Here is a 25,513-nt window from a genome sequence, read left to right as displayed (position 1 = left end):
AGTATGACTATATTTAGAAACAATGTCTTTAAAGGGGTACCTGGGGTAAAATGAGGTCACAAAGCAGGCAGGGCCTGATCACACATGGCTGTGTCCTCCAAAGAAAAGACAAGAGCACAGACAACAAGAGCCCAAAGGAACAATGATGCAAGGACACAGTGAGAAGGCAGATGTCTGAAAGCCAGAGAGGCCTCAGAAGACACCCTATCGACCAGCCTGCCAGCTCCCAGAACTGGGAAAATCAATGTCTATGAAACATTGTGATAGCAGCCCCGGCAAACTCACATGTGGGGCTGGCCCATGTGTGACTGTTCAGCAGCACCTAGCTCTTGCCTTACCATTCGGTGACACTCCTCCCAGCCCCACTTCAGTTATGACAAGCAACAACATCTGCACATCTGCTCAGCTATCCTCTCGCTGGCCCGCTGAGAACCACTATTCTGAATGAACTCTGGTCATCTTTGTATTCTGGGTGCTCAGCATAGTGACTTTAAGTATCAAGTTAAATATACTGAATGAATTCATGTGCCTGGTCATCTTAGGTGTCACTGCTTCCTTATAAACTGTGTTTGCTACAAAAATAAAAGCTGTAGCTTCCAGTTTAAGTACAGCAGGCTATAATTTTTAACGAGATAAGCAGCTTTCACTGCTTGTGCTTGGCAATGTGGTGATACAAACATCACATTAATGCCAGTATCTCTGCTGACTGATATTGCTCCCTATCTTGCCTCACACCCATAGACAGATGCAATGTAAGGGGCTGCTTTCAGCTTCCTTAATGTGCCATTCATGTGTTTAGTCAGAGGAAACGATTGCGACAAATTCTTTTATTACCATTTGAAACTCATAAAGAATGCAGTGACTTCTGTGTGAAAACACTAAACTCCTGTCATCATGAGACCCCATATGCCCACAACATAAACCCCAGAACATACAAAAAAGCCAATGTCAACAGAGACGGTCTCCAGAAAAGGAAGGCCCAAATGTCCCTGGTACACTCATAAATTTGCTGTGTGCTATTTGAAAGCGGATATGTCTGGAATGAGCGGTGGCCAATGGATAAAAATGGGGGCTAGCCAGCCCCAAAAGGCATCAGGAACTAGGAACCTGGGAACATGTTCTTCATGACCAGCACAGTATGACTGACAGCTGCTATTCAACTACTCATGATATACTGCTTTAAATTTTAAATTGTCTATTCATTGACAAAATCCGTTTATTGCATAGTTTTTAACAGCTAGAATTCAAAGTGTTAGAGATATGATTTACCCAAGTGAGAAAATATTATCAGTTATTTTTAAGTTCCATTTCAGAACATGCAAATGTCTCAAAGTTGTGACTTTGGTACTTTATGATATTAACTTCATGACTTTTAAGCAATTAACATACTAACTTTGTGGCTCTAAACAGTTTTTTAAAAATTTTTATTTATTTATGAGAGATAGAGAGAGGGAAAGAAAGAGAGAATGGGCACACCAGTGCCTCCAACCACTGCAAACAAACTCCAGACGCATGTGCCATCATGTGCATCTGGCTTACGTGGGACCTGGAGAATCAAACCTGAGTCCTTAGGCTTCACAGACAAGCACATTAACTGCTAAGCTATCGCTCCAGCCCCTAACTTTATGACTTTAAAATCCTATGGGGTAACATGTAAAATATGGATCTAACAAACAATTATATTCCATGTGGACAACAGCCACCAAGTGATTACTATGCTGGGAATGCAGGTAGTCTGGCATCAGGTACTTACACCAAGCACCTGAATTTTGAGGAAGGACATATGCTCTTAACTGCTTGCTATGTAAACAGGGTGAAAAGAAGCCATTTCTGAAGTTGGTTTCCCAACAGAAGAAAAGGAAAGTGACTTAAATACTTGAGACATAGAAATAAAACCAAGCCTAAAGCTTTTGCTGAACACTGGGCCCACTCTGCAAAGCTGGTGACTATGTGGATGGCAATGTCTTTAGGAAGAAATGTTTCAGAGGTAGGAGGACAACTGACCAAGCAAGGATGATTCATAACTTTTTCTTTTTTCCAAAAGGCAGAGAAGAATGAAAATCAGTGAAGTATTGTATTTAAAATTAATTCTTCCTTTCGGCATTTCTGTGTGAAACTGCATATGGCAATATAAAGTACCACATTCTGGTCATGCTAGAGGAAAACAGGCAAAAGAGACATTAGTTCCTATTCCGCTTGTTTCTAGGTTCAGTCTCAGCACTTTCAGCTGCTCTAGTGCGACGACTCTGTCTTGGGCTTATCTCTCGGTCTTCGAGATCATTTCTGAAAACCGAAAAGAAGAGAATGGCATTAGAAAGCGATGGTCATTATTCCATAGCAGCTCCACACTTATATTAAGAACTGTCACATGCATTGTTTCACTAACACTCCCAAATGGCCCACTCACCTCATGACACATCTGTAATTTCTATCATCATGGCCATTATCATTCCCAGTTTATAAGTGAGAAAACAGTGAATGTGCAAAGATCATAAAAAGTGAGAGTCAGTTTTCTTCTGAATTCAAATCCAGCAGTTTTAAGGCCATGTGTAGGTGGTACATATGTAACCCAAGCACCCAGGAGGCAAAGGCAGGAAGATCATGAGGCCTCTGAAGCTAGCTTGGAATATATAGCAAGAACCTCTCTGAAGAAACAAACAAAATCCAAAGGAAAATAAGCTTCTTCAGAGAAACAGCCATACAAATTCTCTCATTTGGGTAAGAACATTAGAGAAAGAGATGGCTGCCATGTGATCAGAAGTCATCAGCAAAAACTCTGATGAACACTTATTTTTTTGGCGGGGGGTGGGGGTGGGAACTAGTCCTTACCCATGCTAAGCATATATTCTGCCACTTAGCTAGGGTCCAGTCCCTTCGTGAATTTGTAAATACAGCATAGTACTTGTGAGACCCCGACACAGGAGTCCACACATACAAGCTCTCCATGAGTCTCCATGACATGCTCCTGAGGAAGCCTGTGAGCAGCCAGGAAACAGAAGAGCCACCAAGCCAGGCAGACAGCACCTCTGCCTCCCCGAATGCTTCTCTTCTGTAAAGCCAAAGCTTGAAGTTATTGCGGAGAAGGACCACTGGCCCGCAGGACTTAAGCAAAGATCACTGCCTCTGGTGGAGGAAAGGTAAAATCAGTTTGCCAAGGGTGAAGGACAATCATTTGCAGAAACAGGCAGATTCCATCATCGGGAAAATGACAGTAACTACAATATTGGCTTTTGGTAGAGAGACAGAAAATCATCTTGGGCTGATGACCTCACACAGATGCTAAGTACAAGTTCAATCACAGAAGCCTGACTATTAAAACCAACAGAAGTCAACCTCTGAATTACCTAGCTCAAGATCCCACAATAATGGCCTGAGAAGTGTCCCCACTCCTAGACACAAACACTATTTACCTCAGCCTCTGGACCCTCTGAGGTTTCTGTCAAAACACAAGACACAGAGGAAGCAAGAGAAAACCCACTGCCATGACATAAAGCAATGAGCAGATTTGGAGATATCAGACCAGACTTCCAAGTAATATGATTAATATGGTAAAGGCTCTGGTGGAAAAGGTATACAACATCCACAAACATGGAATGTCAACAGAAATTGAAATAATATGAACAACTCAAATGAAAATGATGGGGAAATTCTGAAGCATCAGAGAGAAAATATTCCTTCAAAGGTGGCACATGTGTCTGGAGTTCATTTGCAGTGGCTAGAGGCCCTACAGTGTCTATTCTCTCTCACTCCTTGCAAATAAATAAGTAAATAAAAACATTTAACAATCACTCAAATTGAAACACAAAGGAAAGAATACATATTCAAGTGAAATAACAACTATGGGAAGTAAATTATATGTGTGTTTTCTAAAACAAGACATCAAACAAAGACAAAAGGATAAATAGCAATAACTAAAGCAACAGCAAGCAAACAGAAAACCTAGACGCATACTCAAAGTGCTGAAACCAAAGAGAAAATCCTGGAGGCAGGCAAAGGAAAAGGGAAAAAGAAAAAGAACAAAGAAGCACTCCACTGAGAGACAAACACAGATTCACTGTAGGTTTCTTATCTGAAACCAGACTAGCTGGGAACTGACACAGTAATAGCTTCAAAGTGCCAAAAGAAAAAAACAATCAACCCAGAATTCCACCCCCAAGCAAGAACATCTTTCAAAAATGAAAGTTGAATAGAAACTTCCCAGATAAAACCTAAGAGAATGGCTAATATATTTAAGAAATAATATGAGCAATATTAAAGAAATTCTTTGAGTCAAACAGGTATGATAATCACAAGAAATTTTAAATTTGTGCAAAAAATACAATAAAAAGTATAACCATGTATTGTGGGTTTTAACAGATGAAGAGAATAGAACCATGAAATGGAAACAGAACCATGAATAGAAAAACACTGGAAATATGCTCTTGTTAGGTCCTCATGAACTAAGAAACATGGCCTCTGAGGTTGCTGAGTCCTCATGGACTAAGGGGCATAGAATCTGAAGGTTGACTGTGATTAAAAAAACAAAGATGCATGTTACAAGCCCTGAGTTAAATACTAAAGTTTTTTTTTTTAAGGTAAAACTAATAAGCCAATACTAGATATATAATACAATAATAAGCCCTTTCCCATTATTCCAAAAGAGGTTCAGAAAGGAGGAAAAAGGGAGCAGAAGAATATAGGGCAAACAGAAAATTTAAAGTTCTCATATCATAAAGTTCAAATATTAACTACATAAGCTACTCAATTAAAAGACAAGACTATCAAGTCAGATAAATAAGAAAGACACAACATACATGCTGTCTATGTTTAAAAGAGATCTCAGTATGTCAAAAACTGGGAGAGGCCCAAGATTCTACCCCACCTGCAAACTGAAAAGGTAGCCAGCCAGCTTCACAGAGGCAGCAGCAGACACTCGACTTAACAGCTAGAAGTCTAGCATTTGTGCTGGTTTGAGACCCATTTTCATAGGGTGACATGAAGGGAGCAGACAATACCAGCAAGAGCAAGGGACTGCATCTCAGAAAGAAACCATGAGGATGAACCTGAATCTTTGGCGGGGGCAGGATCTTTTGGAGGAAGAAACTGTGTCTTCCAAGGCTGCTGACCAAGCAAATGCTCCACAAAAGGCAGACTGAAAACAGTGACCAAGGGCCATCAGTGGCCTGTGGTATGCTGTGTTGTGCTTGTGTGGCTTTTGGCTTTTAGGCTTGTGCTTCTCTGTGTTTGCTTCTGCCATTATGGAACTTCTCTTGGATCTGTAAGCTTCAATAAATATCCCTTCCTCCATAACTGCCTGGTGTGGAAGCCCATCTCAGCAAACCTGAAGCTGTCTGCTACAGTGGCCCTTGCAGAAACTATGCAGGAAACTCTTAGATACATGTCTCTCATCTATCCTGAGCTTTCCACTCGGTCCACAATTTACTGATACTGAGACTGCAGGATGAATAACACTTCACTGGCTCTAGCTGAGCTTACAAGAGAGGCAATCTATAGCAAATCTATCTTCTACCATGATCTTGGCCAGTAGACTGAGGCAGTCCTAGATACCTTCTAGAGGTTAGGTATTATCTCAACTCAAAGTGAGCATCTCAACTAAAGGCCAGGACCATACTATGCACTGCCTTTTCTTTCTTTAATTTTAAAAATATTTGTTTGTTTGTTTATTTATGGGGAGACAGAGAGAGAGAGAGAAAGAATATGAATATGGGTATGCCAGGGCTTCCAGCCACTACAAACAAACTCCAGGCTTACACGGGTACTAGGGAATCGAGGCTGAGTCATTTGGCTTTGTAGGCTCGGGCCTTAACTGCTAAGCCAAATCTCCAACCCTGTGCTGCCTTTTGTAACTGGATGGTTACCAATGTAGAAATAAGTACTGTAGAGAGTGCATAACCAGTCATTCATCCCTCCAGAAAGTTCTTCCTGAGTAACTAAGGGCAACCTCATTCTGAGGTTTATGTGATCTACCAGTGGTGTTTCCTTAGGCTCTTGAAAAGTGATAATGACCAGCCCTAGAGAGCCAGTGCCTATATTTTTGGGAGGGTGGAAATTAATGTCTGGCTTCCATACCCCGAGCACTCCCCAGAATGATACTACCGGAGACAGTGACTCTGATGGGTGCTGAGGCCCCACAAGAAGCATGGGCATCAACTGGAGTATATGAGGTAATGATGCTTCCTATGAAGCTGTCTGGGCAACTAGCAAACTTCAGAGTAGTTTCTAATGTGGTCAAATAATGGAATCTGGTCCTTGCTCTTGAAGAGCCTGCCTGAATGATCAGAATATCCCATCTGTATTTGCCACCGGCTGGGCTGCATGACTGCACAACGGTTATGAGACTGGGGAGGGCAAAGACCGCAGAAGATGACAAGTGTTTCTGGGTGGGAAGGGCAGAAGCTGACAAAGAGTTCTGAGAAAGGCTGTAGTGCATGCAGATCAATTCATGTTGGAAGTCATCTGGCGGGGGGGGGGGGGAGCAAACAGTAAAATCTAAGATGTTTGCAGCAGTTTAGAAGAATCTTGTAGCGACATTTTCTGGTGTGAGGAACCCTCCAGGAATTGCTCGGAAAGTCAGAGGTCATAAATGGCCCTTTCTCTCCACAACTTCTACAGTCCCAGAGTCTCCTCTGCAGGTGTCAGTGTTGTATCTTTCCTCTTCCCTTAAATCAGTAACCTGTTCAAATCATCTCTCATTTTCATGTAGCCTTTTTACCCATAAGGGTCAGGCACAGGAGAAGATGGCTTAGCAGTTAAGGCACTTGCCTGAATAGCCTAAGGACCCAGGTTCGACTCCCTAGGACCCACGTAAGCCAGATGCACATGGGGGCACATGTTGTCTAGAGTTCATTTGCAGTGTCTGGAGGCCCTGGTGCGCCATTCATTCTCTCTCTCTCTCTCTCTCTCAAGTAAATAAATAATAATAAAGTATTTTTTTAAGTTATGAAGACTGCATTCCACACTTTAACCTGAGTGAGTCATGGCAGGGAGCTTCAGCCAGTAAGTATTGTACTTGACCCAATGACCGAGATTCCTTTTGATCTAGAGCAAGGGTTAGCAATGAAATGGGCAAATAGTTTGGGCTTTGAGGACTAAAAATGTCTGTTGCAACTATTCAGCTCTGTCTAACATAAAATAACAAAGAGAGTAATATAAACAGATAACCACTAGATAAAGAAATGTGTAAAGCTATATTTTAGTAAAACTTTAGTAACAAGAGAGTGGACTAGATTAACCCATGGGCCATAATTTGAAACCCTAGATCTATCCAGGACTATGTCAGTCCAATAAGAGAATCAGATTTCAAACTCTTAGACACCTCTTGGTCACCCAAAGGATATACCAATATGGCCAGTCTAGGGCTGCTGTTAGAGAAAAGTACGAAGTACCATGTCCAGGAACCATCAGGAAAGGATTCAGAATTTCTGAAACAGTGTAACCCCAACCACTTGTGGATAGAGAGCCAATAATCCTAATGAACAATACCCACACTATGTCCAACAGGAGAAGACTACTTTGTGGAGACAGCAGTATTCAATGACCAAACCTCCAACACCTTTATCTTGGACCTCCAGCCTCCAGCACTGTGGGGAAATAAATTTCTATTGTTGGTCACCTCCTCTGGGATACTATAGTCCCTGTAGACTCTTACAGAGACTTCGCCCTCACTGCTCAGATCCCCATGAGATGACTGCAGTGGATCATCATGGAGTTATAAGACTAAAAGGGCCTAGCAGAATGTACTTGTCAGATGGAAATGAAATACTGAACAACACAGCCAGCCTGGCCCCAGGCTTATCTCAGCTACATCACCAGGGATACTTTATCCCTTCCTGTGTCACCGGAAACATTTGTCAAAACCCATAGAATACCCAACACTAAAATGAACTTTAATAAAAACTATTGCATTGCTGGGAAAAAAAAGTTAGAGATCTCACATTATCTGATTTGAAGACATAAAACAACAACAAGAGAGTGTGTTATTGATGGAGAAAAAAACAGCTTAGTGGGCCCGGCATGGTGGTACACGCCTTTAATCCCAGCACTCAGGAGGCTGAGGTAGGGGTATCATAGTGAGTTTGAGGCCATCCTGAGATTACACAGTGAATTCCAGGTCAGTTTGGGCTAGAGTGAGACCCTACCTCAAAAAAAAAAAAAAAAAAAAAAAAACAGCTCAATGGGACATACCAGTGATTCCAGAGACAGACCCACATATGTACACTTAAATGAGTTTTTTGTTTGTTGGTTTTTTGAGGTAGGATCTTGCTCTACGCCAGGCTGACCTGGAATTCACTATGTACTCTCAGGGTGGCCTTGGGCTCATGGCAACCCTCCTACCTCTGCCTTCCAAGTGCTGGGATTAAAGATGTGTACCACCACATCTAGCCTCAGTTGAGTTTTAATAAAAGTATCAAGGTTACTAAATGGACTTAAGACAGTCTCTTTAAATAACCTAGTGGAAGTAACTGAAGAAGACCATGCAAACAAGAAAACTGAACCAATCATTCCTGTATCTTGTAACATTTATAAAAAATTTATGACTGGTTTATATTATATTTCATCAACATTAAAAACTGTTCTTTGTGGCTGGAGAGATGGCTTAGCAGTTAAGGTACTTGCCTGTGAAACTTAAGAACTCATGTTGACTCTCCAGGTCCCACAAGCCAGGCAGACACACAATGATGCAAGTGCACAAGGTTACACATGTGCACAAGGTAGCACATGCATCTGGAATTTGATTGTAGTGGCTAGAAGCTCTGGCGTGCCAATTCTCTCCCTCCCTCTCTTTCTCTCTCTCTCTGTCACACACACACACACTTGCCTTTAAAAAGGCAGTCTGTTGGACTTACCTCAACAACAACAACAAAAACTGTTCTTTAAAAAATGCTATCAAAACACTATCAAGAAAGTGAAAAGGCAAATGAGCAATACATAAAGTTGAGAATGAAAGCCCTAGCAAGTTCTACACGTTCAGTACAGTTCTTCGCAACTCCTCTCAAAGGGTGCAGAGAGGCAGGCTAGAGACCGCAGAACGTGCCTAGGACTCATGGAGCCAGGGAATCCCCTAGTTCTTCTATTTTCGAGAACCATTCTCCAAGGCAGGCCAGAGGGATATTGGTGAGTAAATGTACTGTCTTGATGCCACTGTATAGACCCATGTTAACCTGTTGGTCTTGTGCATAGAGGAACACAAACAGAATGTGTCAGTGGTCATGGCAATAACTGGTAGGTAGAATTCTACCCTTGTTGCTTGTTGGTGATTTTCCTTCCCAATTTTTGCTTCATGCATTCTGGGACACTTGTTAAGGGTCTATATGCCCTCAATCACTTGTCTTCTTAATCAATTGACCTTTTCAAGCATTATAAATGTGTCTGGCTCTCTTAACTTTTATTTTAAAGCCCATTTTGTCTAGTATGGGTATAGTTATGCTGCCTTTATTTGTTATCTTTTTTCCTGTTCTTTTGCTTTCAATTTGTTTGGGTCTTTAAATTACATTCCATGTAGATGAAACATGGTGAGATCTTCCCTGATGAAAAGGGCATGACTGCAGCTGAGAACCACTGCCACAGGCCAGCAAGAGCTGCATGGGCCAGTGTGCAACCACAGGAGCTGGGCACTACAATAGCAGAAAGTACTTTAAGAGTACCTGGCCAGTGAGCAGAGAGGATACAAGAGGCACAGCCCTTTCCTCATGCAGTCTCCCTAGTACCCTCTCCTTGGGAAAAGTACTTAAAAGGCTTGGATCAATTTTCACAGAGCAGGCAAAAAGGGGTATGAAACGAAGGGGCAAAAGCTAATAAGCAACTCTGGAGCTCTGAGTCTCCATGCAGAAAACCCAGCAGCTATCCTATTGAAAGATCACATGGAAGAATCAGGGAGAACCACATAGAAAGGGATAGGCTCAAAGACCATGTAAAAAGAGAATTCTCCAGGCTGTAAAGCAAACGCAACAGTCTGGGTCTAGGCCAGACTAAAGAATGGTTGTGGTTTAAACTCCAAGGGTTTAGATTAGTTTGTTAGCAGTTAAAAAGAAAAGCAGGGGCTGGAGAGATGGCTTAGTGGTTAAGGCGCTTGCCTGCAAAGCCTAAGGACCAATGTTCTACTTTCCAAATCCCACATAAGCCAGACACACAAAGGTGAGGCAAGCACAAGGTCTCACATGCCCACTTGGTGGTACAAGCATCTGGAGTTTGATCACAGTGGCTGAGGCTCTGGCATACCAATTCTCTCTCTCTCCTTCCTCCCTCCCCTCACCCCCCTCTCTTTCTCTCTCTAAAATAAAAAGCAAAGCAGAAATGGTTTCCTTTTTGTTTTGGTTATTCATTGCTCAAACCATTCTCAAACCTTAGAGGCATAAGGCAACATGATCATTTACTTACTGTGGTTCTGAGACCTGGACAGTGCTCAGAAGAGGTAGTTTATCTGGTCTGCAGGATCCACTTCCAAGATGACTCATGTATACCACAAGCATATTGTGCTGGCTGGGAGCTAGGAGTTCAGCTACAGACAATGGCTGGGTCCTTGGCACTACTATAACTGGCCTTTCCCCATGCCCCAAGGACAAGCTCCGAGGGGAAAAAACCCTAAGAGTGAATATTCCAGAGGTAAAGGACACTGAGAAATCTTGTCCCATCACAAGACTAAAATCAGAATCAGCATGGTTTTTGGGGACATGGGGCATGGAGCATGAAAGGATACACTGCAATCACTTTTCTTGCTATTTTCATGATGGTTAATGTAAATATGCTCTGTAGCTTGTAGTGTGTGTGTGTGTGTGTGTGTGTATCTCAATATCCATACCTATATATCCCAGATATATTATATATACATATATATAAATAAACACAGAGGATTTTTTTCCCAATCTTTGGATTTTTAGAGAAAGGGTCTGACTATATAGCCCAAGCTAGCCTAAAGCTTGGTTATGGATCCTAGGCTATCCTTGAACTAAGATCCTCTTTTTTTTTTTTAAAGAAGAAAAAAGAACTTGATTTGGTTTCTCTGGGCCTGTGTTATCTCCTCTTGAGTCCACATGTGCCCAATTTTCTCATAAAACAAAAACTATAGCTCAAAATAGCTAGATGAACCAATAATGACAGAAATAAGATCCCAAGACCAGTTTGTGCCAAAGTTTCTTTTTCTGCTTGTGAAATACTGCTTTATATGGAGCAGTATGCAGCTAATGAAACCTCTAAATCATTTATGGACTTAGGAGAATATGTTGGAACTGAAAGAGTATGTCCAAGGACTATTATCTCAGATGTGGCATTTGTGCTGAAAGCTCAAGCTATGGCAGTCTCTCCTGGTTCTGCCTCCTGAGGTACCACAACACGGTACACAGTGACTGTTCATGTGCTCTATCTCACCTGAGTCAGGAAGCCTGGGTTCTGGTCCTGGCAGTCCTACTAAGTAGCCATGGACCTTGACCACATCAACTGACCTCTCTGAAGCTCACTTCCTTCCCTCTGAAATGAATAGCTGGACTAGGTGGGTTCTTACAGCATTCCTGCTCTCACTGTTAATATTTGTGAGCACTGAGTGGGTGGATTTGGCTCTGTATAGGAATGCTTTGCAGAGGCCACAGCGTTAAGAACTGGCTTGTGCTCAGGAATTCTGGGCTACAGGTTGTTATACCCATTGATGTTTGGACTTAGCTCACACAAACAAGTAAAAGAGGAAGTAGTTGGTGAGGGAGGAAAACCTTTCCTATAATTCAAAGTTAAAATAATGTTGTGCAGTTAGGCAGTAAAGAGTGATATAGGGCTAGAGAGGTAGTTCAGTGGTTAAGGCACTTGCCTGTAATGCCTAACAACCCAGGTTCAATTCCCCAGTACCCATGTAAAGCCAGATACACAAAATGGTGCCTGCATCTGGAGTTTGCAGTGACTAGAAGCCCCAGAGCACCCATTCTCTTTCTCTTCCAATCTCTCCTTGCAAATAAATAAATACTTTTTCAAAAGTAATACAGTTAGTGCCTCAAACCGCCACAAAATGTTAGCATGATTTAAAAGCTGGCTCTAGAGAAGACCTGAGCATATAGCCTTTCAAGAATGCTAAGGAGTCCCTTTTTAATCCAAAGAGAAACTGAAGAGAAATGAAGGCTTTTTTTTTTTTTTTTAATCACAGAAGGCTGAGTTAATGAACAAACCTGCACTTTGAAAAGACCACTATAGCTATGGTGTAGTGATCAGACTGTAAAGAAGCCAGAGGCTGGTGTCCCAGCAGACACAGTGGCTCACACCTGTAATTTCAACACTCAGGAGGCTGAGGCAAAATGATTGCTGTGAGTTCAAGTCCAATGTGGGCTATAGGGTGAAAACCTGCCTCAATAACAAACAAACAAAAGAAAAGTTCCTGTCCAATTAGAGCACAACAGAAATATGGATCAGAGTGTTCAGAGGTAGAAATAAATTGATATTCCCCAGAAATATTCAAGAAACAAACAAATAAGGCTGGCCCCAGGTTGGATATGGAGGCAATGGAGAATATGACATCAAGAATGACATTTTTTTAATAGTGAATTTAATAGGTGTAAGCCCTCTTGGAGCCCATGATTGATGGTAGCTTGATAATAGACAGTGGGTTTATGTTTGGATATGGTTCTGACTTGTTTCCCAGCTCCAGCTATGGGTCCCGTACCACTGATGGGATCAGTTAGCCGAATCAAGAGCAGTTGGTTCCCCACCATGGCTGTGTGCCACTATTACACTTGTGTGGGCATCATGATAGGTTATTTGCTTCTAAGTAGGTTAGACCATCAGTCGCTTGGACAGATATTGGTCATTTTCCCCCAGTCGCCCATGTAGCACCTTCTGGCACTAGACGCGCTGACTGGGGACTGACTCTCTTCCAGCTTCCAGCCATGCCATTACATTTTACGTGTCAACCACATACAGTGTCTTCAGCAGTAGGGTCTTACCACTAACCTTTGGTGGGTCATCAAGTACTCTGACAGAAATCTGTCTATCTTTTAGGAAACCTTGTAGGTCTCTCTGATCAAAAGCTCACTGTGGATGATAGCCACATGCTGGTACTGGGAGTTACAAGTCAGTGCCCACTAAGAGAAGGAGGAAAAAGATAACTAATATACAAGAGTTAGAGAGAAGGGGGGGGGGAGGGAGAGGGAGAAGGAGGACAGGGAGAGAGAGGGAAGATATAGAAGATTAAGGTTACTCCTCATCATATCCTCTCCAGTGTCTTGTGGTTCAGGTGTTTCCTGTAAGGGCCTGGTGAAGTTTCAGCCATTTGGAAGTAGAATTTTATGGTACCATTGCTGTTTGGGTCTAGATTTGTGTTTCCCACCCCTTCGATGCCCTTCCCTCCTTCCCCATCCATCCTAGTGTCTAGTCCACAAGATGCTTGCTGGGTATGTAAGGTATCTTGGGTAGATTCAGGTTAGGTGCTGTAGATGAGTGAGACAAAAATTGGCAAAACAAGCAAGGGTGCTGTTTTCCTCATGAACCAGATACCAGCACAAGGGGGAAGGAGATCAACACACAGAAAAATCAACTCCTACCAAATCAGAGAACCAGAGCCCCAGAGGACCCCAACACCTCATCACTGAAGCAGACCAAAAGTGAACCCAACATGGCTCAAGGAAATTTTGCAGAAGAGGGGGTGGAAAGAATGTCAGAGCTACATGTTGGGTCATGATATGCAGAGACATTTATCCTACCCATAACTGTGGGCTAACTCCACAATGCATGACCCATATATCTCAACAAGGAGGGGCCATGGGGAGGGGGTAGGTCACGATGAGCCTAATAATGGTACCAAACTGACTGTATTTGTTGAATACAAAACTAATTAATTAAAAAAGTGAAAAAAGAAAGAATGACAATTTTCTTTTCTTGGTTTAGGATACTGGCCAAAAAAGAAAAGGATTATACTGACCTTGTTTTAAAAGCCCATAGACAGAAGGCAAAGGGTAGATGCAATTAAGTGTTTCTATTTGTATTTTTTTTAATTTTTTTAAAAATATTTATTTATGAGAGAGAGAGAGAGAAAAAAAAGAGGCAGAAAGAATGGGTGCACCAGGGCCTCTAGCCACTGCACACAAACCCTGTGGCTTATATAGGAACTAAGGAATCAAACCGGTGTCCTTATGCTTCATAGACAAGTGCCTTGTCCACTAATCCATCTCCCCAGCCTCTATTTGTATTTTGAGAGTTAATAAAAATATCCAAAAGAAGACACTGAGTTTGAAGTTAGATACATATCTGGAGATCAGAAGAAGTAGGGCCAAAAGACATATACTTAACAAGAGATCAACTTCATCTTAACCAACATCAGCAATCTATGGCCTGGTTGAGAAAGAACCAGGAAACAAAGAGCTGGAGACCAGGATACTGTCTCAGCAGCCACAGAAGACAGAACCTGAAGGCAGGAGATGAGACCTTTAGAATCAAATAACTGCTAAGGACTGGAGGAAGATGAGGTCTGAAAATATGCTTTGGATACAGCAATATGGAGACCTGAAACAACTTTGGTGGGAGCTAGTTCAGGAGGATGGAACTGGGGACTGGCTGAATGTACTATAGGGTAAATGAAAGCAGGACATAGACTTGCAGGGTGACATCATCTACTAAGGAAGAAGAAAGGAAACTACAACAGGGGCTGTAGAGGCTACTATATGCATGCAGAAAGTCCCAGTTGAGAGGGAGAGATTGCCTATGCTAAGAAAAGGGAGAAAGCTCCTAAGAGGGTAGGAATGAGGGAGAAGTAGGAATTTGCCTTAAGACAGGAGGGATGGCCAGCCCTTTATTATGAAAGGAGAGAATGAGGATTGTGTGTACAAATGCAGGCAGTTATGTATGGTATTAGTACGATGAAAGCCCCATATGATAGCTCATATTTTCTTTATAAAAGTGATTGAACATTTCTATTAACACTAAGTCGGTGCTTAAGACCACACTATTAAATTGTCCAAAAGTAATTTAGATTTATAGAAACAACTTCTGATAAGTAACTAGAGTTATTACAATAGTATTCCATTTCTAAGCAGAAATGTATATAAACAAGTAATAACCAAAAATCTTCACCTTGCATGTGAATTATTTCTTTCTTAAATCACACAGTACAAATATTTTGTGTGCAAATCAACTGTAGAGAATTCTCGTTTCTTGTGTACAGTCTGATTTCTTGATCAACAGCATTCACTCAGGCTGGAGAGATGGCACAGGGGTTAAGGCACTTGCCTGCAAAGCCAGGACTCAGGTTCAATTCCCCAGGACCCATGTAAGCCAGATACACCAGGTGGCACATGCATCTGGAGTTCCTCTGCAGCAGCCAGAGGCCCTTGTGTGTCCATTCTCTCTCTATTTTCCTCTCTCTCTCTTTCTCTAATAATAAATTTTAAAAAGAGAGAGAACTCACTTGTGTGATGCTTCCCAGGCCTCCTCTTCTTCCAGAAGATCTCTTATGATGTCTGAACTGGAACTAAAAGGATATTGACGTCAGCATTGCTATATCATGCAAATAGCCTATCAGGGAAGAAAAGATACCAGCAGGGGCTGGAGAGATAGATGGCTTAGAGGTTAAAGTACCTGCCTGTAAAACCTAAGGACCCAGGTTAAATTCCCCAGTACCCACATAACACATAAGCCAGATGCACAAGGTGGCCCATGAGTCTGGAATTCATTTGCAGTGGCTAGAGGCCATGGCACATCCATTCTCTCTCTCTCTCTCAAATAATAAATAAAATATTTTAAAAGATAAAATAGAAAGACACCAACAGACCAGCAGCAACTGTGTGCAGCAGAATGTCATGGGGTAGACAAGGAAGGGTAGACAGCAATGTAACAGAAAGGAACGTGGGATGCACATGCTCAACACCTCCACTGTGAAGATGCATACCTACGTGCTGCATTCCTATATGAAAATCATCAAATGTGTGCCCCAAGTATGTGTAGTTTATTATATACCAATTGAGATTTAGAAAAGCTATTAAAATTTCACAAATCACCAATGATGAAAACAGTCACTAAAGCTCAAATAAATCTCTCAGCATGAAATATGAATCTAAATAAAATACTATCATGAGTACCATTTTTAATTAACAATGTCAAAGACCAAAATCTATTTTATTCAATACTCAGTACCATCAAAAAGTAAAAGAGAAAAAAAATAATGCATTTTAAAAACTAAATCCTTGTGATGAGACTCACAATAGAGAGTGTGGTCTCTGGGTAAGCATAGCACAGTCAAACAGAACAAATCTGAACCACGTTAGTAATGGAGACGTGTTACAATGTTCCCTGGCCCACGGTGCCACTGCACTGCACAGGGCCTAGCTGCAGGGGTCATGGTAAAGAAGGTTACAGGAGGCTTCCACTATTTCCTTAAAACAAAAACGACTTGAAGGCACCTTACTCTTATCTAAATCAATAAAAGTTATTTTTAGGAAAGATATGTGTCCACCAATATGAGAAAGCACTTCCCCAGACATTCTGCAGGGCACTATAAAGGGCACTTGGATGTAATTGCTACTTTCCAGAAGGAGGGAGGGAGGCTAAAACAAACCCCATTCTTTCTTGAGTAAGAAACAACAATTTGGAAATGTTAAGTGCCAATTATATGCCTCATGATACTCTTAAAAATAACAAAAGCTTAAAAACTATAAAGATTTAAAGTGCCAACAAATCATTCTCACAAACCACATGAAAGCTGTGTCTATGATGATTGAACCAGAAAGGGTAACAGTGATCATTAAGCACAGCTCTGTACAAATGCTTTACTCAGGTTGCCCCAAGTTCTCTGGGCTCTAAAGGAGCCATGTGCAGGGTCCATTCTCACTGTGATTCCTGAATGCAACAGCCTGAGGGGATCAAGTCACACTGTAAGAATTCTGCCTCCAATACCACAGTGGTTCCAGGACAAAGAGCGCACATGAAAGTAATAACAGTATTTGTGGCTTGAAAAAAAACACATAAGTAACTATTGTAAACTCAGCATACTTTAGCTTGTATTTATTCATGATAGCCACACATGTACACATTTTAAAATTACTTATTATTTACTTATTTGAAACAAAGAGAGAGGCAAATAGAGTATACCAGGGCCTCTAGTCATTGCAAAGAACTCTAGACATATGTGCCACCATGTGTATCTGGCTTTGTGTGGGTACCAGGAAATTACAGATAGGTGTCTTAGCTGCTAAGCCATCTCACCAGCCCCAAGCAGACATTTTTAAAGATATCGTAACACATGGATTTAGAAGACACTATTTTGTCTACAGTCAACCCTGCCTTGTCTACACAGGCATTGCCATTCTCCTTCAGGATCCTATGTAGAGAACCATTATCCCAAACTGTCATAGTACCTAAACATCTTCTATCCCTTCCCATTGAGGATCACTCCTTCTCCAAGGCCAAATATCTCTCAGAACAAGTTATACTTGAATTTATCACCAGTATATCTCATCTGACAATGTCTCATATCCAGTTTTTCCACTAAACAACTAAGGGGTAGAGCTTTTGTTAGCAGAGGAGGAAAAGCAGAAGCCCCAAAGGTCACTAACTATGCTCTTCCTGTATTACTGCCCTACAGGCAGACCCACACGGACCCTCACTAGGTGTGAGGTGTGACCCATAGCTGCTCCTTCCTCAGAAGCAGATCTATAGCTTACCAGCCATAATTTCAGAACCCATCTTCCTCCTGTCTATGAAAATAACTATCCCAATTTCATAAGAAAACTAAAGTTGTTTTAATTAGACAACCCTTCCATTACCTTTGCTCCACTCCAAAGCTATATGCATGGACAGTTTAAGGCAATGTTTTACAACCTTTTCTCTTTTTCTTTTGTCCTTGGAAGGAGTCTTTTTAGGACTTCTTTTTTCAAAAGCTCCCCCATGAGATTATAATATCACAAATCTAATGTCTATCCTTTTATATAATATTTATGTCTATCTCCTTTACATATTAATGTAAGATTTTATTGACCCCCCCACACACAAACACACGGAATAATGTTCCTCCTACTGAGGACACGAGCCAGGTGGACAGAAGCTGGGGTGACCAATTGGCTCTGCACCCTGTATCACTTGGCCATGAAAGAGTAAATTCTGCTTCATGTCATCTATTAACATAACATACACACACACACACACACAGTCATGTTAACAGAAAGATGCAAAGCACCCCAGTTCTACTAGCTATGAAAGCAAGATGCTCATGTCTGTCAATAACCTTGAAGAGTCACACCTGAGAGTTGCCTACAATCTCGTTTTCCTTTGTGTCTTCAAGACCACTGCCAAGGCAGGCTGACACTCCACTGTGCCCTCAATTCTCATCCTCTTTCCTTCTACTCCACTCCAGCCCTCACTAGAATGACCATCAAACGACTAGCTTTAGTAGTATCTGAATGATCATCACCTTTGGGTGAGAAAGTTTAAAGTTCTACAAGTTTCAGAACTTGTGCTATCTATCTATCTCTGCTGCACCAAGTCTAGCCACCAATTCTGAAATACCAAGAGCCAATACTAATAGGCTGCAATACCAGACATAACTGTTCATCTCTTCCTAATGTTTTAGCTATGCCCCTCAACATCCACATTCCTGGAATCAAACATAGTCTCAAATAGGATTTTACGAAAAGACATAACAGTCGATGTTACTAAAATTATCACTCAGATTTCTTCTTTGTGGACAGAAGCAATTAATTTCATTGAAGTCTTAATCACTTTAATGCCTTGAAGATCAAAAACTCCCCTAATATACTGTCAAGTTATCTAAAAAATCCTCCTCAGGAGAAATTTAATTATTATTTTGGAATGTCTAGGGTCAGAGCATGCACAATCTTACACAAGAAAAGCTTCCATGTCTAAAGCAAAGATCATCTTCAGAGTAACTTTCCACTAATAGGGATCAGTAGCTTCTCCACTAATAGGGTTCAGAACATTCTAGAAGACTATACTTTAAGAAGCTAGGTGAATAGGAGGTCTGACATATGAATGCTACAATTCCCCTATGGAAGGAAGGGCATTTAGATCATGGCATCAAATGTCACCAACAGTCCTAGCTAGAAAAGATATTATCATATAGATTACATAAAAGAAAGCCTCATTGCCAAATATATGAATCCTGAATTCTAGGAATTCCCAACCTGTGCTCTGGCAGGTTTCAGTAGGCTTAGGTAGAGCACCATTGCTTATTTTTTCATACCACCTAGACCTTAATTTCAGCCCAAAGCTTCAGAAATATAAGCTCATTCTAGATATGCATATGCACATGGATTTTGTAGTTGAATATTTCACTCTTGTCCTCCTCTGATCCAAAATCACACCACCTTTTATCAGATAAAAAAAGAGAGACTATGGTTGCATATTCTTTTTTTTTTAATTTTTTTATTTTTTTTAAATTTTTTATTTATTTATTTGAGAGCGACAGACACAGAGAGAAAGACAGATAGAGGGAGAGAGAGAGAATGGGCGCGCCAGGGCTTCCAGCCTCTGCAAACGAACTCCAGACGCGTGCGCCCCCTTGTGCATCTGGCTAACGTGGGACCTGGGGAACCGAGCCTCGAACCGGGGTCCTTAGGCTTCACAGGCAAGCGCCTAACCGCTAAGCCATCTCTCCAGCCCATGGTTGCATATTCTTTTCCTAGCATCTAATTCCATCCTACCAATAAGGATGTTACTACTAAAACTGAAAAGATGTATCTCTGTAGAGCTCTGACATGTAATGGCAGCTATAGAAAATGCATGTATGCACGTATACATACACACACACACAAACACAGAGGGAGAGATTTCACTGTAAAAGTTCAAGCAGAGTTCTGTTTCTATCACTTACTATGTAGCCTAGGGCAGGTTATATTACCATACAATGTATGTATGTATGTATGTATGTATGTATATATGTGATACATAGAATGTCAAGCACAGAGCTTGGCATACAGTAAGTGCTCAATGAATGTCAGTTCCATCTTCACAGAACAGACTTAAATCAGAATTATGGAAATAATTGCTCAGCACTATGTTGCAGTTTGCCCAAGAAGCTTGATCACTGTCTGTACCACTTGAATCTCTGATCACCACGGTTTCTATGACACCAGGTGCAAAATCATCAGAGCTTGTTATTTGTCCAGCACAGCAAGTACGCAGGGTACCCATGAACTAGGAAAAACACAAACATTTGCTCTAAAAATCCAGTGGATTAAAGATTACTGACAGGTGGAATTTCCTATTATCTAAATTATTCCCTTCCAAATCTTTTCCCTTATCTGTGGCAATAATTTGAATGTGGTTGGATACATGTAACATTAAAAAAAAAAAAAAAAAAAAAAAACCTCCTTTAGGTCAGATCTGTGGAGTGCATATGGAAAGTGTATAAGACCTATCAAATGGTGGTATCTGAACAAATGCTACCTATTACTATGACTCCTTCCTCAAACTCCTATTTTTAGTCATTGCTTCTATAATAGAGCAACAGCTTAATGTCAAATATATTAGCAGTTGGCTAACAATAACACATTAAAGTGAAAAGACAATCTAGAATTTTTTAAAAAATCACTTGATGACAATGGCAAAAATTACCATTTTCTGAGTAACTACCAACTACTGTGATGATTATTATACACATTAGCTTTAATTCATAGGTTTTCTCCAGAACTGACAGGTGAACAAAGGCTCAGAACAAACAAAGTAAGTAGCTAAACAGGGATAGGAATGAAAAGCTTGTCCTCTTTCAGCCAACGAGCTCAATCATGCTGCCACCACTCTGCAAGAGGTAAGAAGGCCTCCACCTACGTTTCTATCACTATGGCTCTAACCAGACACCGCAAGGTTCACGGATAAAGCAAGGCTAAGAAGAGTTTCACTAATCTCCAAAAGATCGACCAAAAAGGTTTGGTAAAGCCTCAAACAAAAGGTACTAAAAATAATTTGTTGCTCTAGCACCTTTGTTCTATGAATAAAAACATAAAAATCTATTGACAGTAAAAAGTTTCTTTATAAAATAATACAAAATCCTTAATGAGAGACGAAACCAAGCAACAGTAACTAAATTCATTGTCAATTTGCAAAGGAGTCACAATATAAGATCAACTCATTTGCTTTTCAGAATCTTCCAGGAAGGTTAGCAGAACAACAACAAAAATTCATATTTCCTCTAATTGACGGTTAAGAACGATTCTACCACCTTTCACATGCACATCTATGCAGATGTACAAGAGCCGGTGGCCGAGCTAACTCCCACTACGGAACAAACACAACTGACAGCCACAGACATGGAGTCACAGCAAGTTCTCTTTAGCACAGATGCATCCCCCAAGAGACATGCCCATCCATGCACAAGACAGTTTATCTTGTGTATCACCTAGTTCAAGCTCCTTTAAAAATATAAATGACATTGAAACCTATTCTGTGGGGCTAGAGAGACGACTTAACGGTTAAGGTGTTTGTCTGTGAAGCCAAAGAATCCAGGTTTGATTCCCCAGGACCCACATAAGATGCACATGGTGGCACGTAAGTCTGGAGTTTGTCTACAGCAGATCTCTCAAATAAAAATGAATTAAAAAAAAAAACTACTTCATTTTCTTCAACTTTTTTTTTTGTTGTTGTTTGTTTGTTTGAGGTAGGGTCTTGCTCTAGTCCAGGCTGACCTGGAATTCACTATGTAGTCTCAGGCTGGCCTCGAACTCACAGGGATTCTCCTACCTCAGCCTCCTGAGTTCTGGGATCAAAGGCATGCGCCACCACACCCGGTTTCTTCAACATTTTTCTAGCAACTTTCAGCCATCAAAATGGAGCACCTGAATCAGAATGAATCATTTAGTTTTCAGGAGGATTCTAAAGTTCAAATATATTTCCAAGAAAAAAAAGGCTACAATAAAACATAAGCTAGTAATAAATATTAGTAAAATTTTGTGGCAAAATTAAATTTATTAAATGTCACCTTGTTAGCAGTTAAAAACTAAATGTAATGTCAAACTTTCCAAAATCAGGAAGATTTTTTTTTTTAAAAAGCTATTATTAAGTTATAAAATCTGTAATTTAAGCTGGGCGTGGTGGCACACGCCTTTAATCCCAGCACTCGGGAGGCAGAGGTAGGAGGATCATCATGAGTTCTAGACTACCCTGAGACTACACAGTGAATTCCAGGACAGCCTGGGCCAGAGTGAGACCCTACCTCAAAAAATCAAAAAAAAAAAAAAAAATCTGTAATTTAAATCTTACCCAGGCTCAGAAAGTCAAATGCCACATGTTCACTTACCCATGTGGACCCTAGCTTCAAATATTTAGATTTATATGTGAGTTGGAATAGATGCCAGTAGAAGAAGCCAGTAAACTAGAAAGGTTAGTAATGTTGGAGGGAAGAGAAGGGAGAGTTTAAGGGGAGGGTGTTATAGGTATGTGAGGAGGGTAAGGATACTGGGGCTGAAATGGGAGGAGGACAGGAAGGTGTAGGAGGAGGGTGTAGGAGGAGGGTCGAAAAACTTAAAGATGTTGGGGCTGGGGAAATGGCTTAGTGGTTAAGGCATTTGACTGTGAAGCCTAAGAACCTCAACTTGTTTCCCCAGGATCCAGGCTTACCAGATGCACAGGGGGCTCATGCATCTAGAGTTAGTTTGCAGTGGCTAGAGGCCCTGGTGTGCCCATTCTCTCTTTCTCTCTATCTGCCTTCCCCCCTCTCTCTCATAAACAATTAAAATAAATATAAAAAGATTAATGATGTTATGATTAAGCCATTTGGAAACCTACTTCTACAGAAATCAAGCAGGACTTGTGTTATAAGCCTCCTCCCTGTTGAATAGCTATCAGAATGCTGGAAAGAGAAATGGAGACTCTTCATGGGGACAGGTGGAGGGAAGGGGGGCTGGGAGTCATCAATGGTCTTAACCAATTGGAGCTTGCCAAGTGAAATGGACACTATAAGCTTTAGGGTTTGACAGTCAGGCCAAATATACCAACTAACACAATGGTGGCATGTCTGTTATGGAAAAATCAACTGCTCTCTAATTGGACTTAAGGCCCACTCCATAGGAGGGAATTCATGCCTGGCACTGAAAACCTAATAAAAACCCCATGGCTGAGGAGGTCATAAGCTCTACGGGGGAACTACTACTGCTTTCTGGCTAAATTGATACATTATATCCACTAAACTGCTCTCCAAGTTTAAGCCCACATAGTAACTGTTACTCTCACTTTTGGTTATAGAAACTTCTCTTTTCAAATGGTAGTGATTACTAGGGAGACTCAAAACTCACCAAAGTGGGCTTCCAGTCAAGGTGGCATCCACCTAACCATGCTCCAGCTCCTGGGGTAATACCAGGCAAGATCTATGGGTTCCAGAGTCAGCAAATACTAGCAGAAGCCTAGTGGGAAGGCACAGAGAGGCACAGAAGGGCATCTACTGATTCCCACACTCTGGGGTAGCCCAGTAGTCCCCCAGATCCCTCAAGTACCCATACCATCCACTGCACCTCAGACCAGGCTATACGATGCACTACCTGCACACTCCACAGATCAGGCCCAAGCACCTCTTACCTTTCCTCCCACCAAGTAGATTTCCTGCCTCCCTCGTGTGCCTTTCCTCTCTTCCTCCTTCCTCTCTCCACCACCGGGTCCCTGCTCCACCACCAGGTCCACACTAACCCCTCTCCCCATCCTGCCACCCCCCACCTGGTCTGCACTGTCACTTCTCCCTGCCCCACCACCTGCCATCAGAACCGCACCACCTCACATCTCCCATCTCCTTTCCATTCCACTAGGTCTCCAGGTCTCCACCAGGGCCACTTAAGCAGACAGGCCCTGTGATATCAAAAGCCTAATCTAGTCAAGCATGAAAAGGAGCAATCACTGAAGACACTTCAGGAGTAAACTACCACTTCCTCCTGAATTAAATAAGATTCCCACACTGTGATGGGCAGACCACAGCACAAAAGGAGCAACATGAAAAATCAAATGCAAGTAAATCCAACAAGGTTGCCCAGTCCCACAATGGGTGCCTGTAATCACAACATAGAAGAGACAACATGATCACAAACCAAAAATGAAGACACAAGATACGTGACCCTGACCAACCAATTGGCAGAACTTACAGAAAATCAACAAAAGACCAACAATTGTGTGAATGACGTTCTTACTAGGTTGGACCTAACAGAGAAAAACCAGAGAGAGAAAGAGGCAGATAGAGAGAGAATGGGCATGCCAGGGCCTCCAGACACTGCAAATGAACTCCAGATGCATGCACCCCCTTGTGCATCTGGTTTCTTTGGTTCCTGGGGAATGAAGCCTTGAACCGGAGTCCTTAGGCTTCACAGGCAAGTGCTTAACCACTAAGCCATCTCTCCAGCCCTAAAAAACACACTTTTAAAACAATAAATAGGTAGTGGAAGAAATAAAAAAGTAAATTGTAAAATTTCTAGAATTGAATGACATTGAGAACACATCATACCAAAACTTATGGGACACAATGAAGGCAGTTCTTGGGGGGTAAATTCACACCACTAAATGCCTTCATAACAAAAACAGATCCCAAATCAACAACCTAACCATCTATCTTAAAGGCATTTAAAATATAAGAATCCAACCCAAAAAGCTCCAGACAAAAAGAAATAAGATCAGAGCAGAAATTAATGAAACAAATAACTGGTTCTTTGAAAAAATAAATAAGATTGAAAACCCCTGGGCAATTTGATTAAGTGAAAAAAAAGAGAGATGCTTCAAATTAACAAAATTAGAAATGAAAAAGGAGAGATCACAACAGACATAAGTGAAATTGGAAGAAGCATACTTCCAAAACTTTTACTCCACAAAATTAAATAATCTGGAAGAAATGGGTGAATTCCTAGACACATACCACCCTCCAAAACAAAACTCCAAGCAGATTAATCTCCTAAACAAATCTATCATACCCATCGAAATTGCAATGTTATCAATTGCAAAGGTAATCAAAAACCTCCCCAAAGAGAAGAGTCCAGGACCAAATGGCTTCTCAGCCAAATTCTATCAAACCTTCATAGAAAAACTGAAACCAATATTCCTCAAACTGTTCCACATAATTGGAGATCAGGGAAAGCTTCCCAATTCCTTTTATGAAGCTAGTATCATCCAAAACCAAACAGAGATACATTAAGAAAAGAAAACAATAGGCCTATGTCCCTTAAGAACTAAGACTGTAAAGATTCTGAACAAACTCCTCAAAAACTGAATGCAAAAACACATCACAAGCATTATGCACCTTGACCAAGTAGGCTTTATCCCAGGAATGCAAGGTTGGTTCAACATATGGAAATCTGTCAGTGTAATACACCATATAAAACTTAATCACAAAAACCATGTGATCATTTAATTTTTTTTTTTTTTTTGCTTATTTTTATTTATTTGAGAGCGACAGGACAGGGAGAGAACAAAGCAGACAGATAGAGAGAGAATGGGCACACCAGGGCCTTTAGCCACTGCAAACGAACTCTAGACGTGTGTGCCTCCTTATGCACCTGGCTTATGTGGGTCCTGGGGGATCAAGCCTCGAACCGGGGTCCTTAGGCTTCACAGTCAAGTGCTTAACCACTAA

General features: G+C 41.3%; 1 protein-coding gene across 3 annotated transcripts in view; it reads right to left on the bottom strand.

The window, feature by feature from the left end:
* Positions 1-807: 807 nt before the first annotated feature.
* Rad18 (RAD18 E3 ubiquitin protein ligase) overlaps positions 808-25,513 on the bottom strand; it is a 107,015-nt gene continuing 82,309 nt past the window's right edge. For 2 of the 3 annotated variants that reach the window (XM_004651479.2, XM_045133799.1), the window contains 2 exons: positions 15,374-15,436; positions 808-2,283 (listed from right to left, as the gene is read on the bottom strand). In XM_004651479.2, the coding sequence (XP_004651536.2) occupies positions 2,181-2,283; positions 15,374-15,436 (166 nt within the window). In that variant the 3' untranslated portion in view covers positions 808-2,180. The remainder of the gene's footprint in view (positions 2,284-15,373; positions 15,437-25,513) is intronic. The other variant, XM_045133798.1, reaches the window with a different exon arrangement.

This window comes from Jaculus jaculus, chromosome 14, assembly GCF_020740685.1.
Source record: "Jaculus jaculus isolate mJacJac1 chromosome 14, mJacJac1.mat.Y.cur, whole genome shotgun sequence".
Lineage (NCBI taxonomy): Eukaryota > Metazoa > Chordata > Mammalia > Rodentia > Dipodidae > Jaculus > Jaculus jaculus.
Note: the sequence above shows the minus strand (reverse complement) of the source record. Positions and strands in the feature narration are given on the sequence as shown.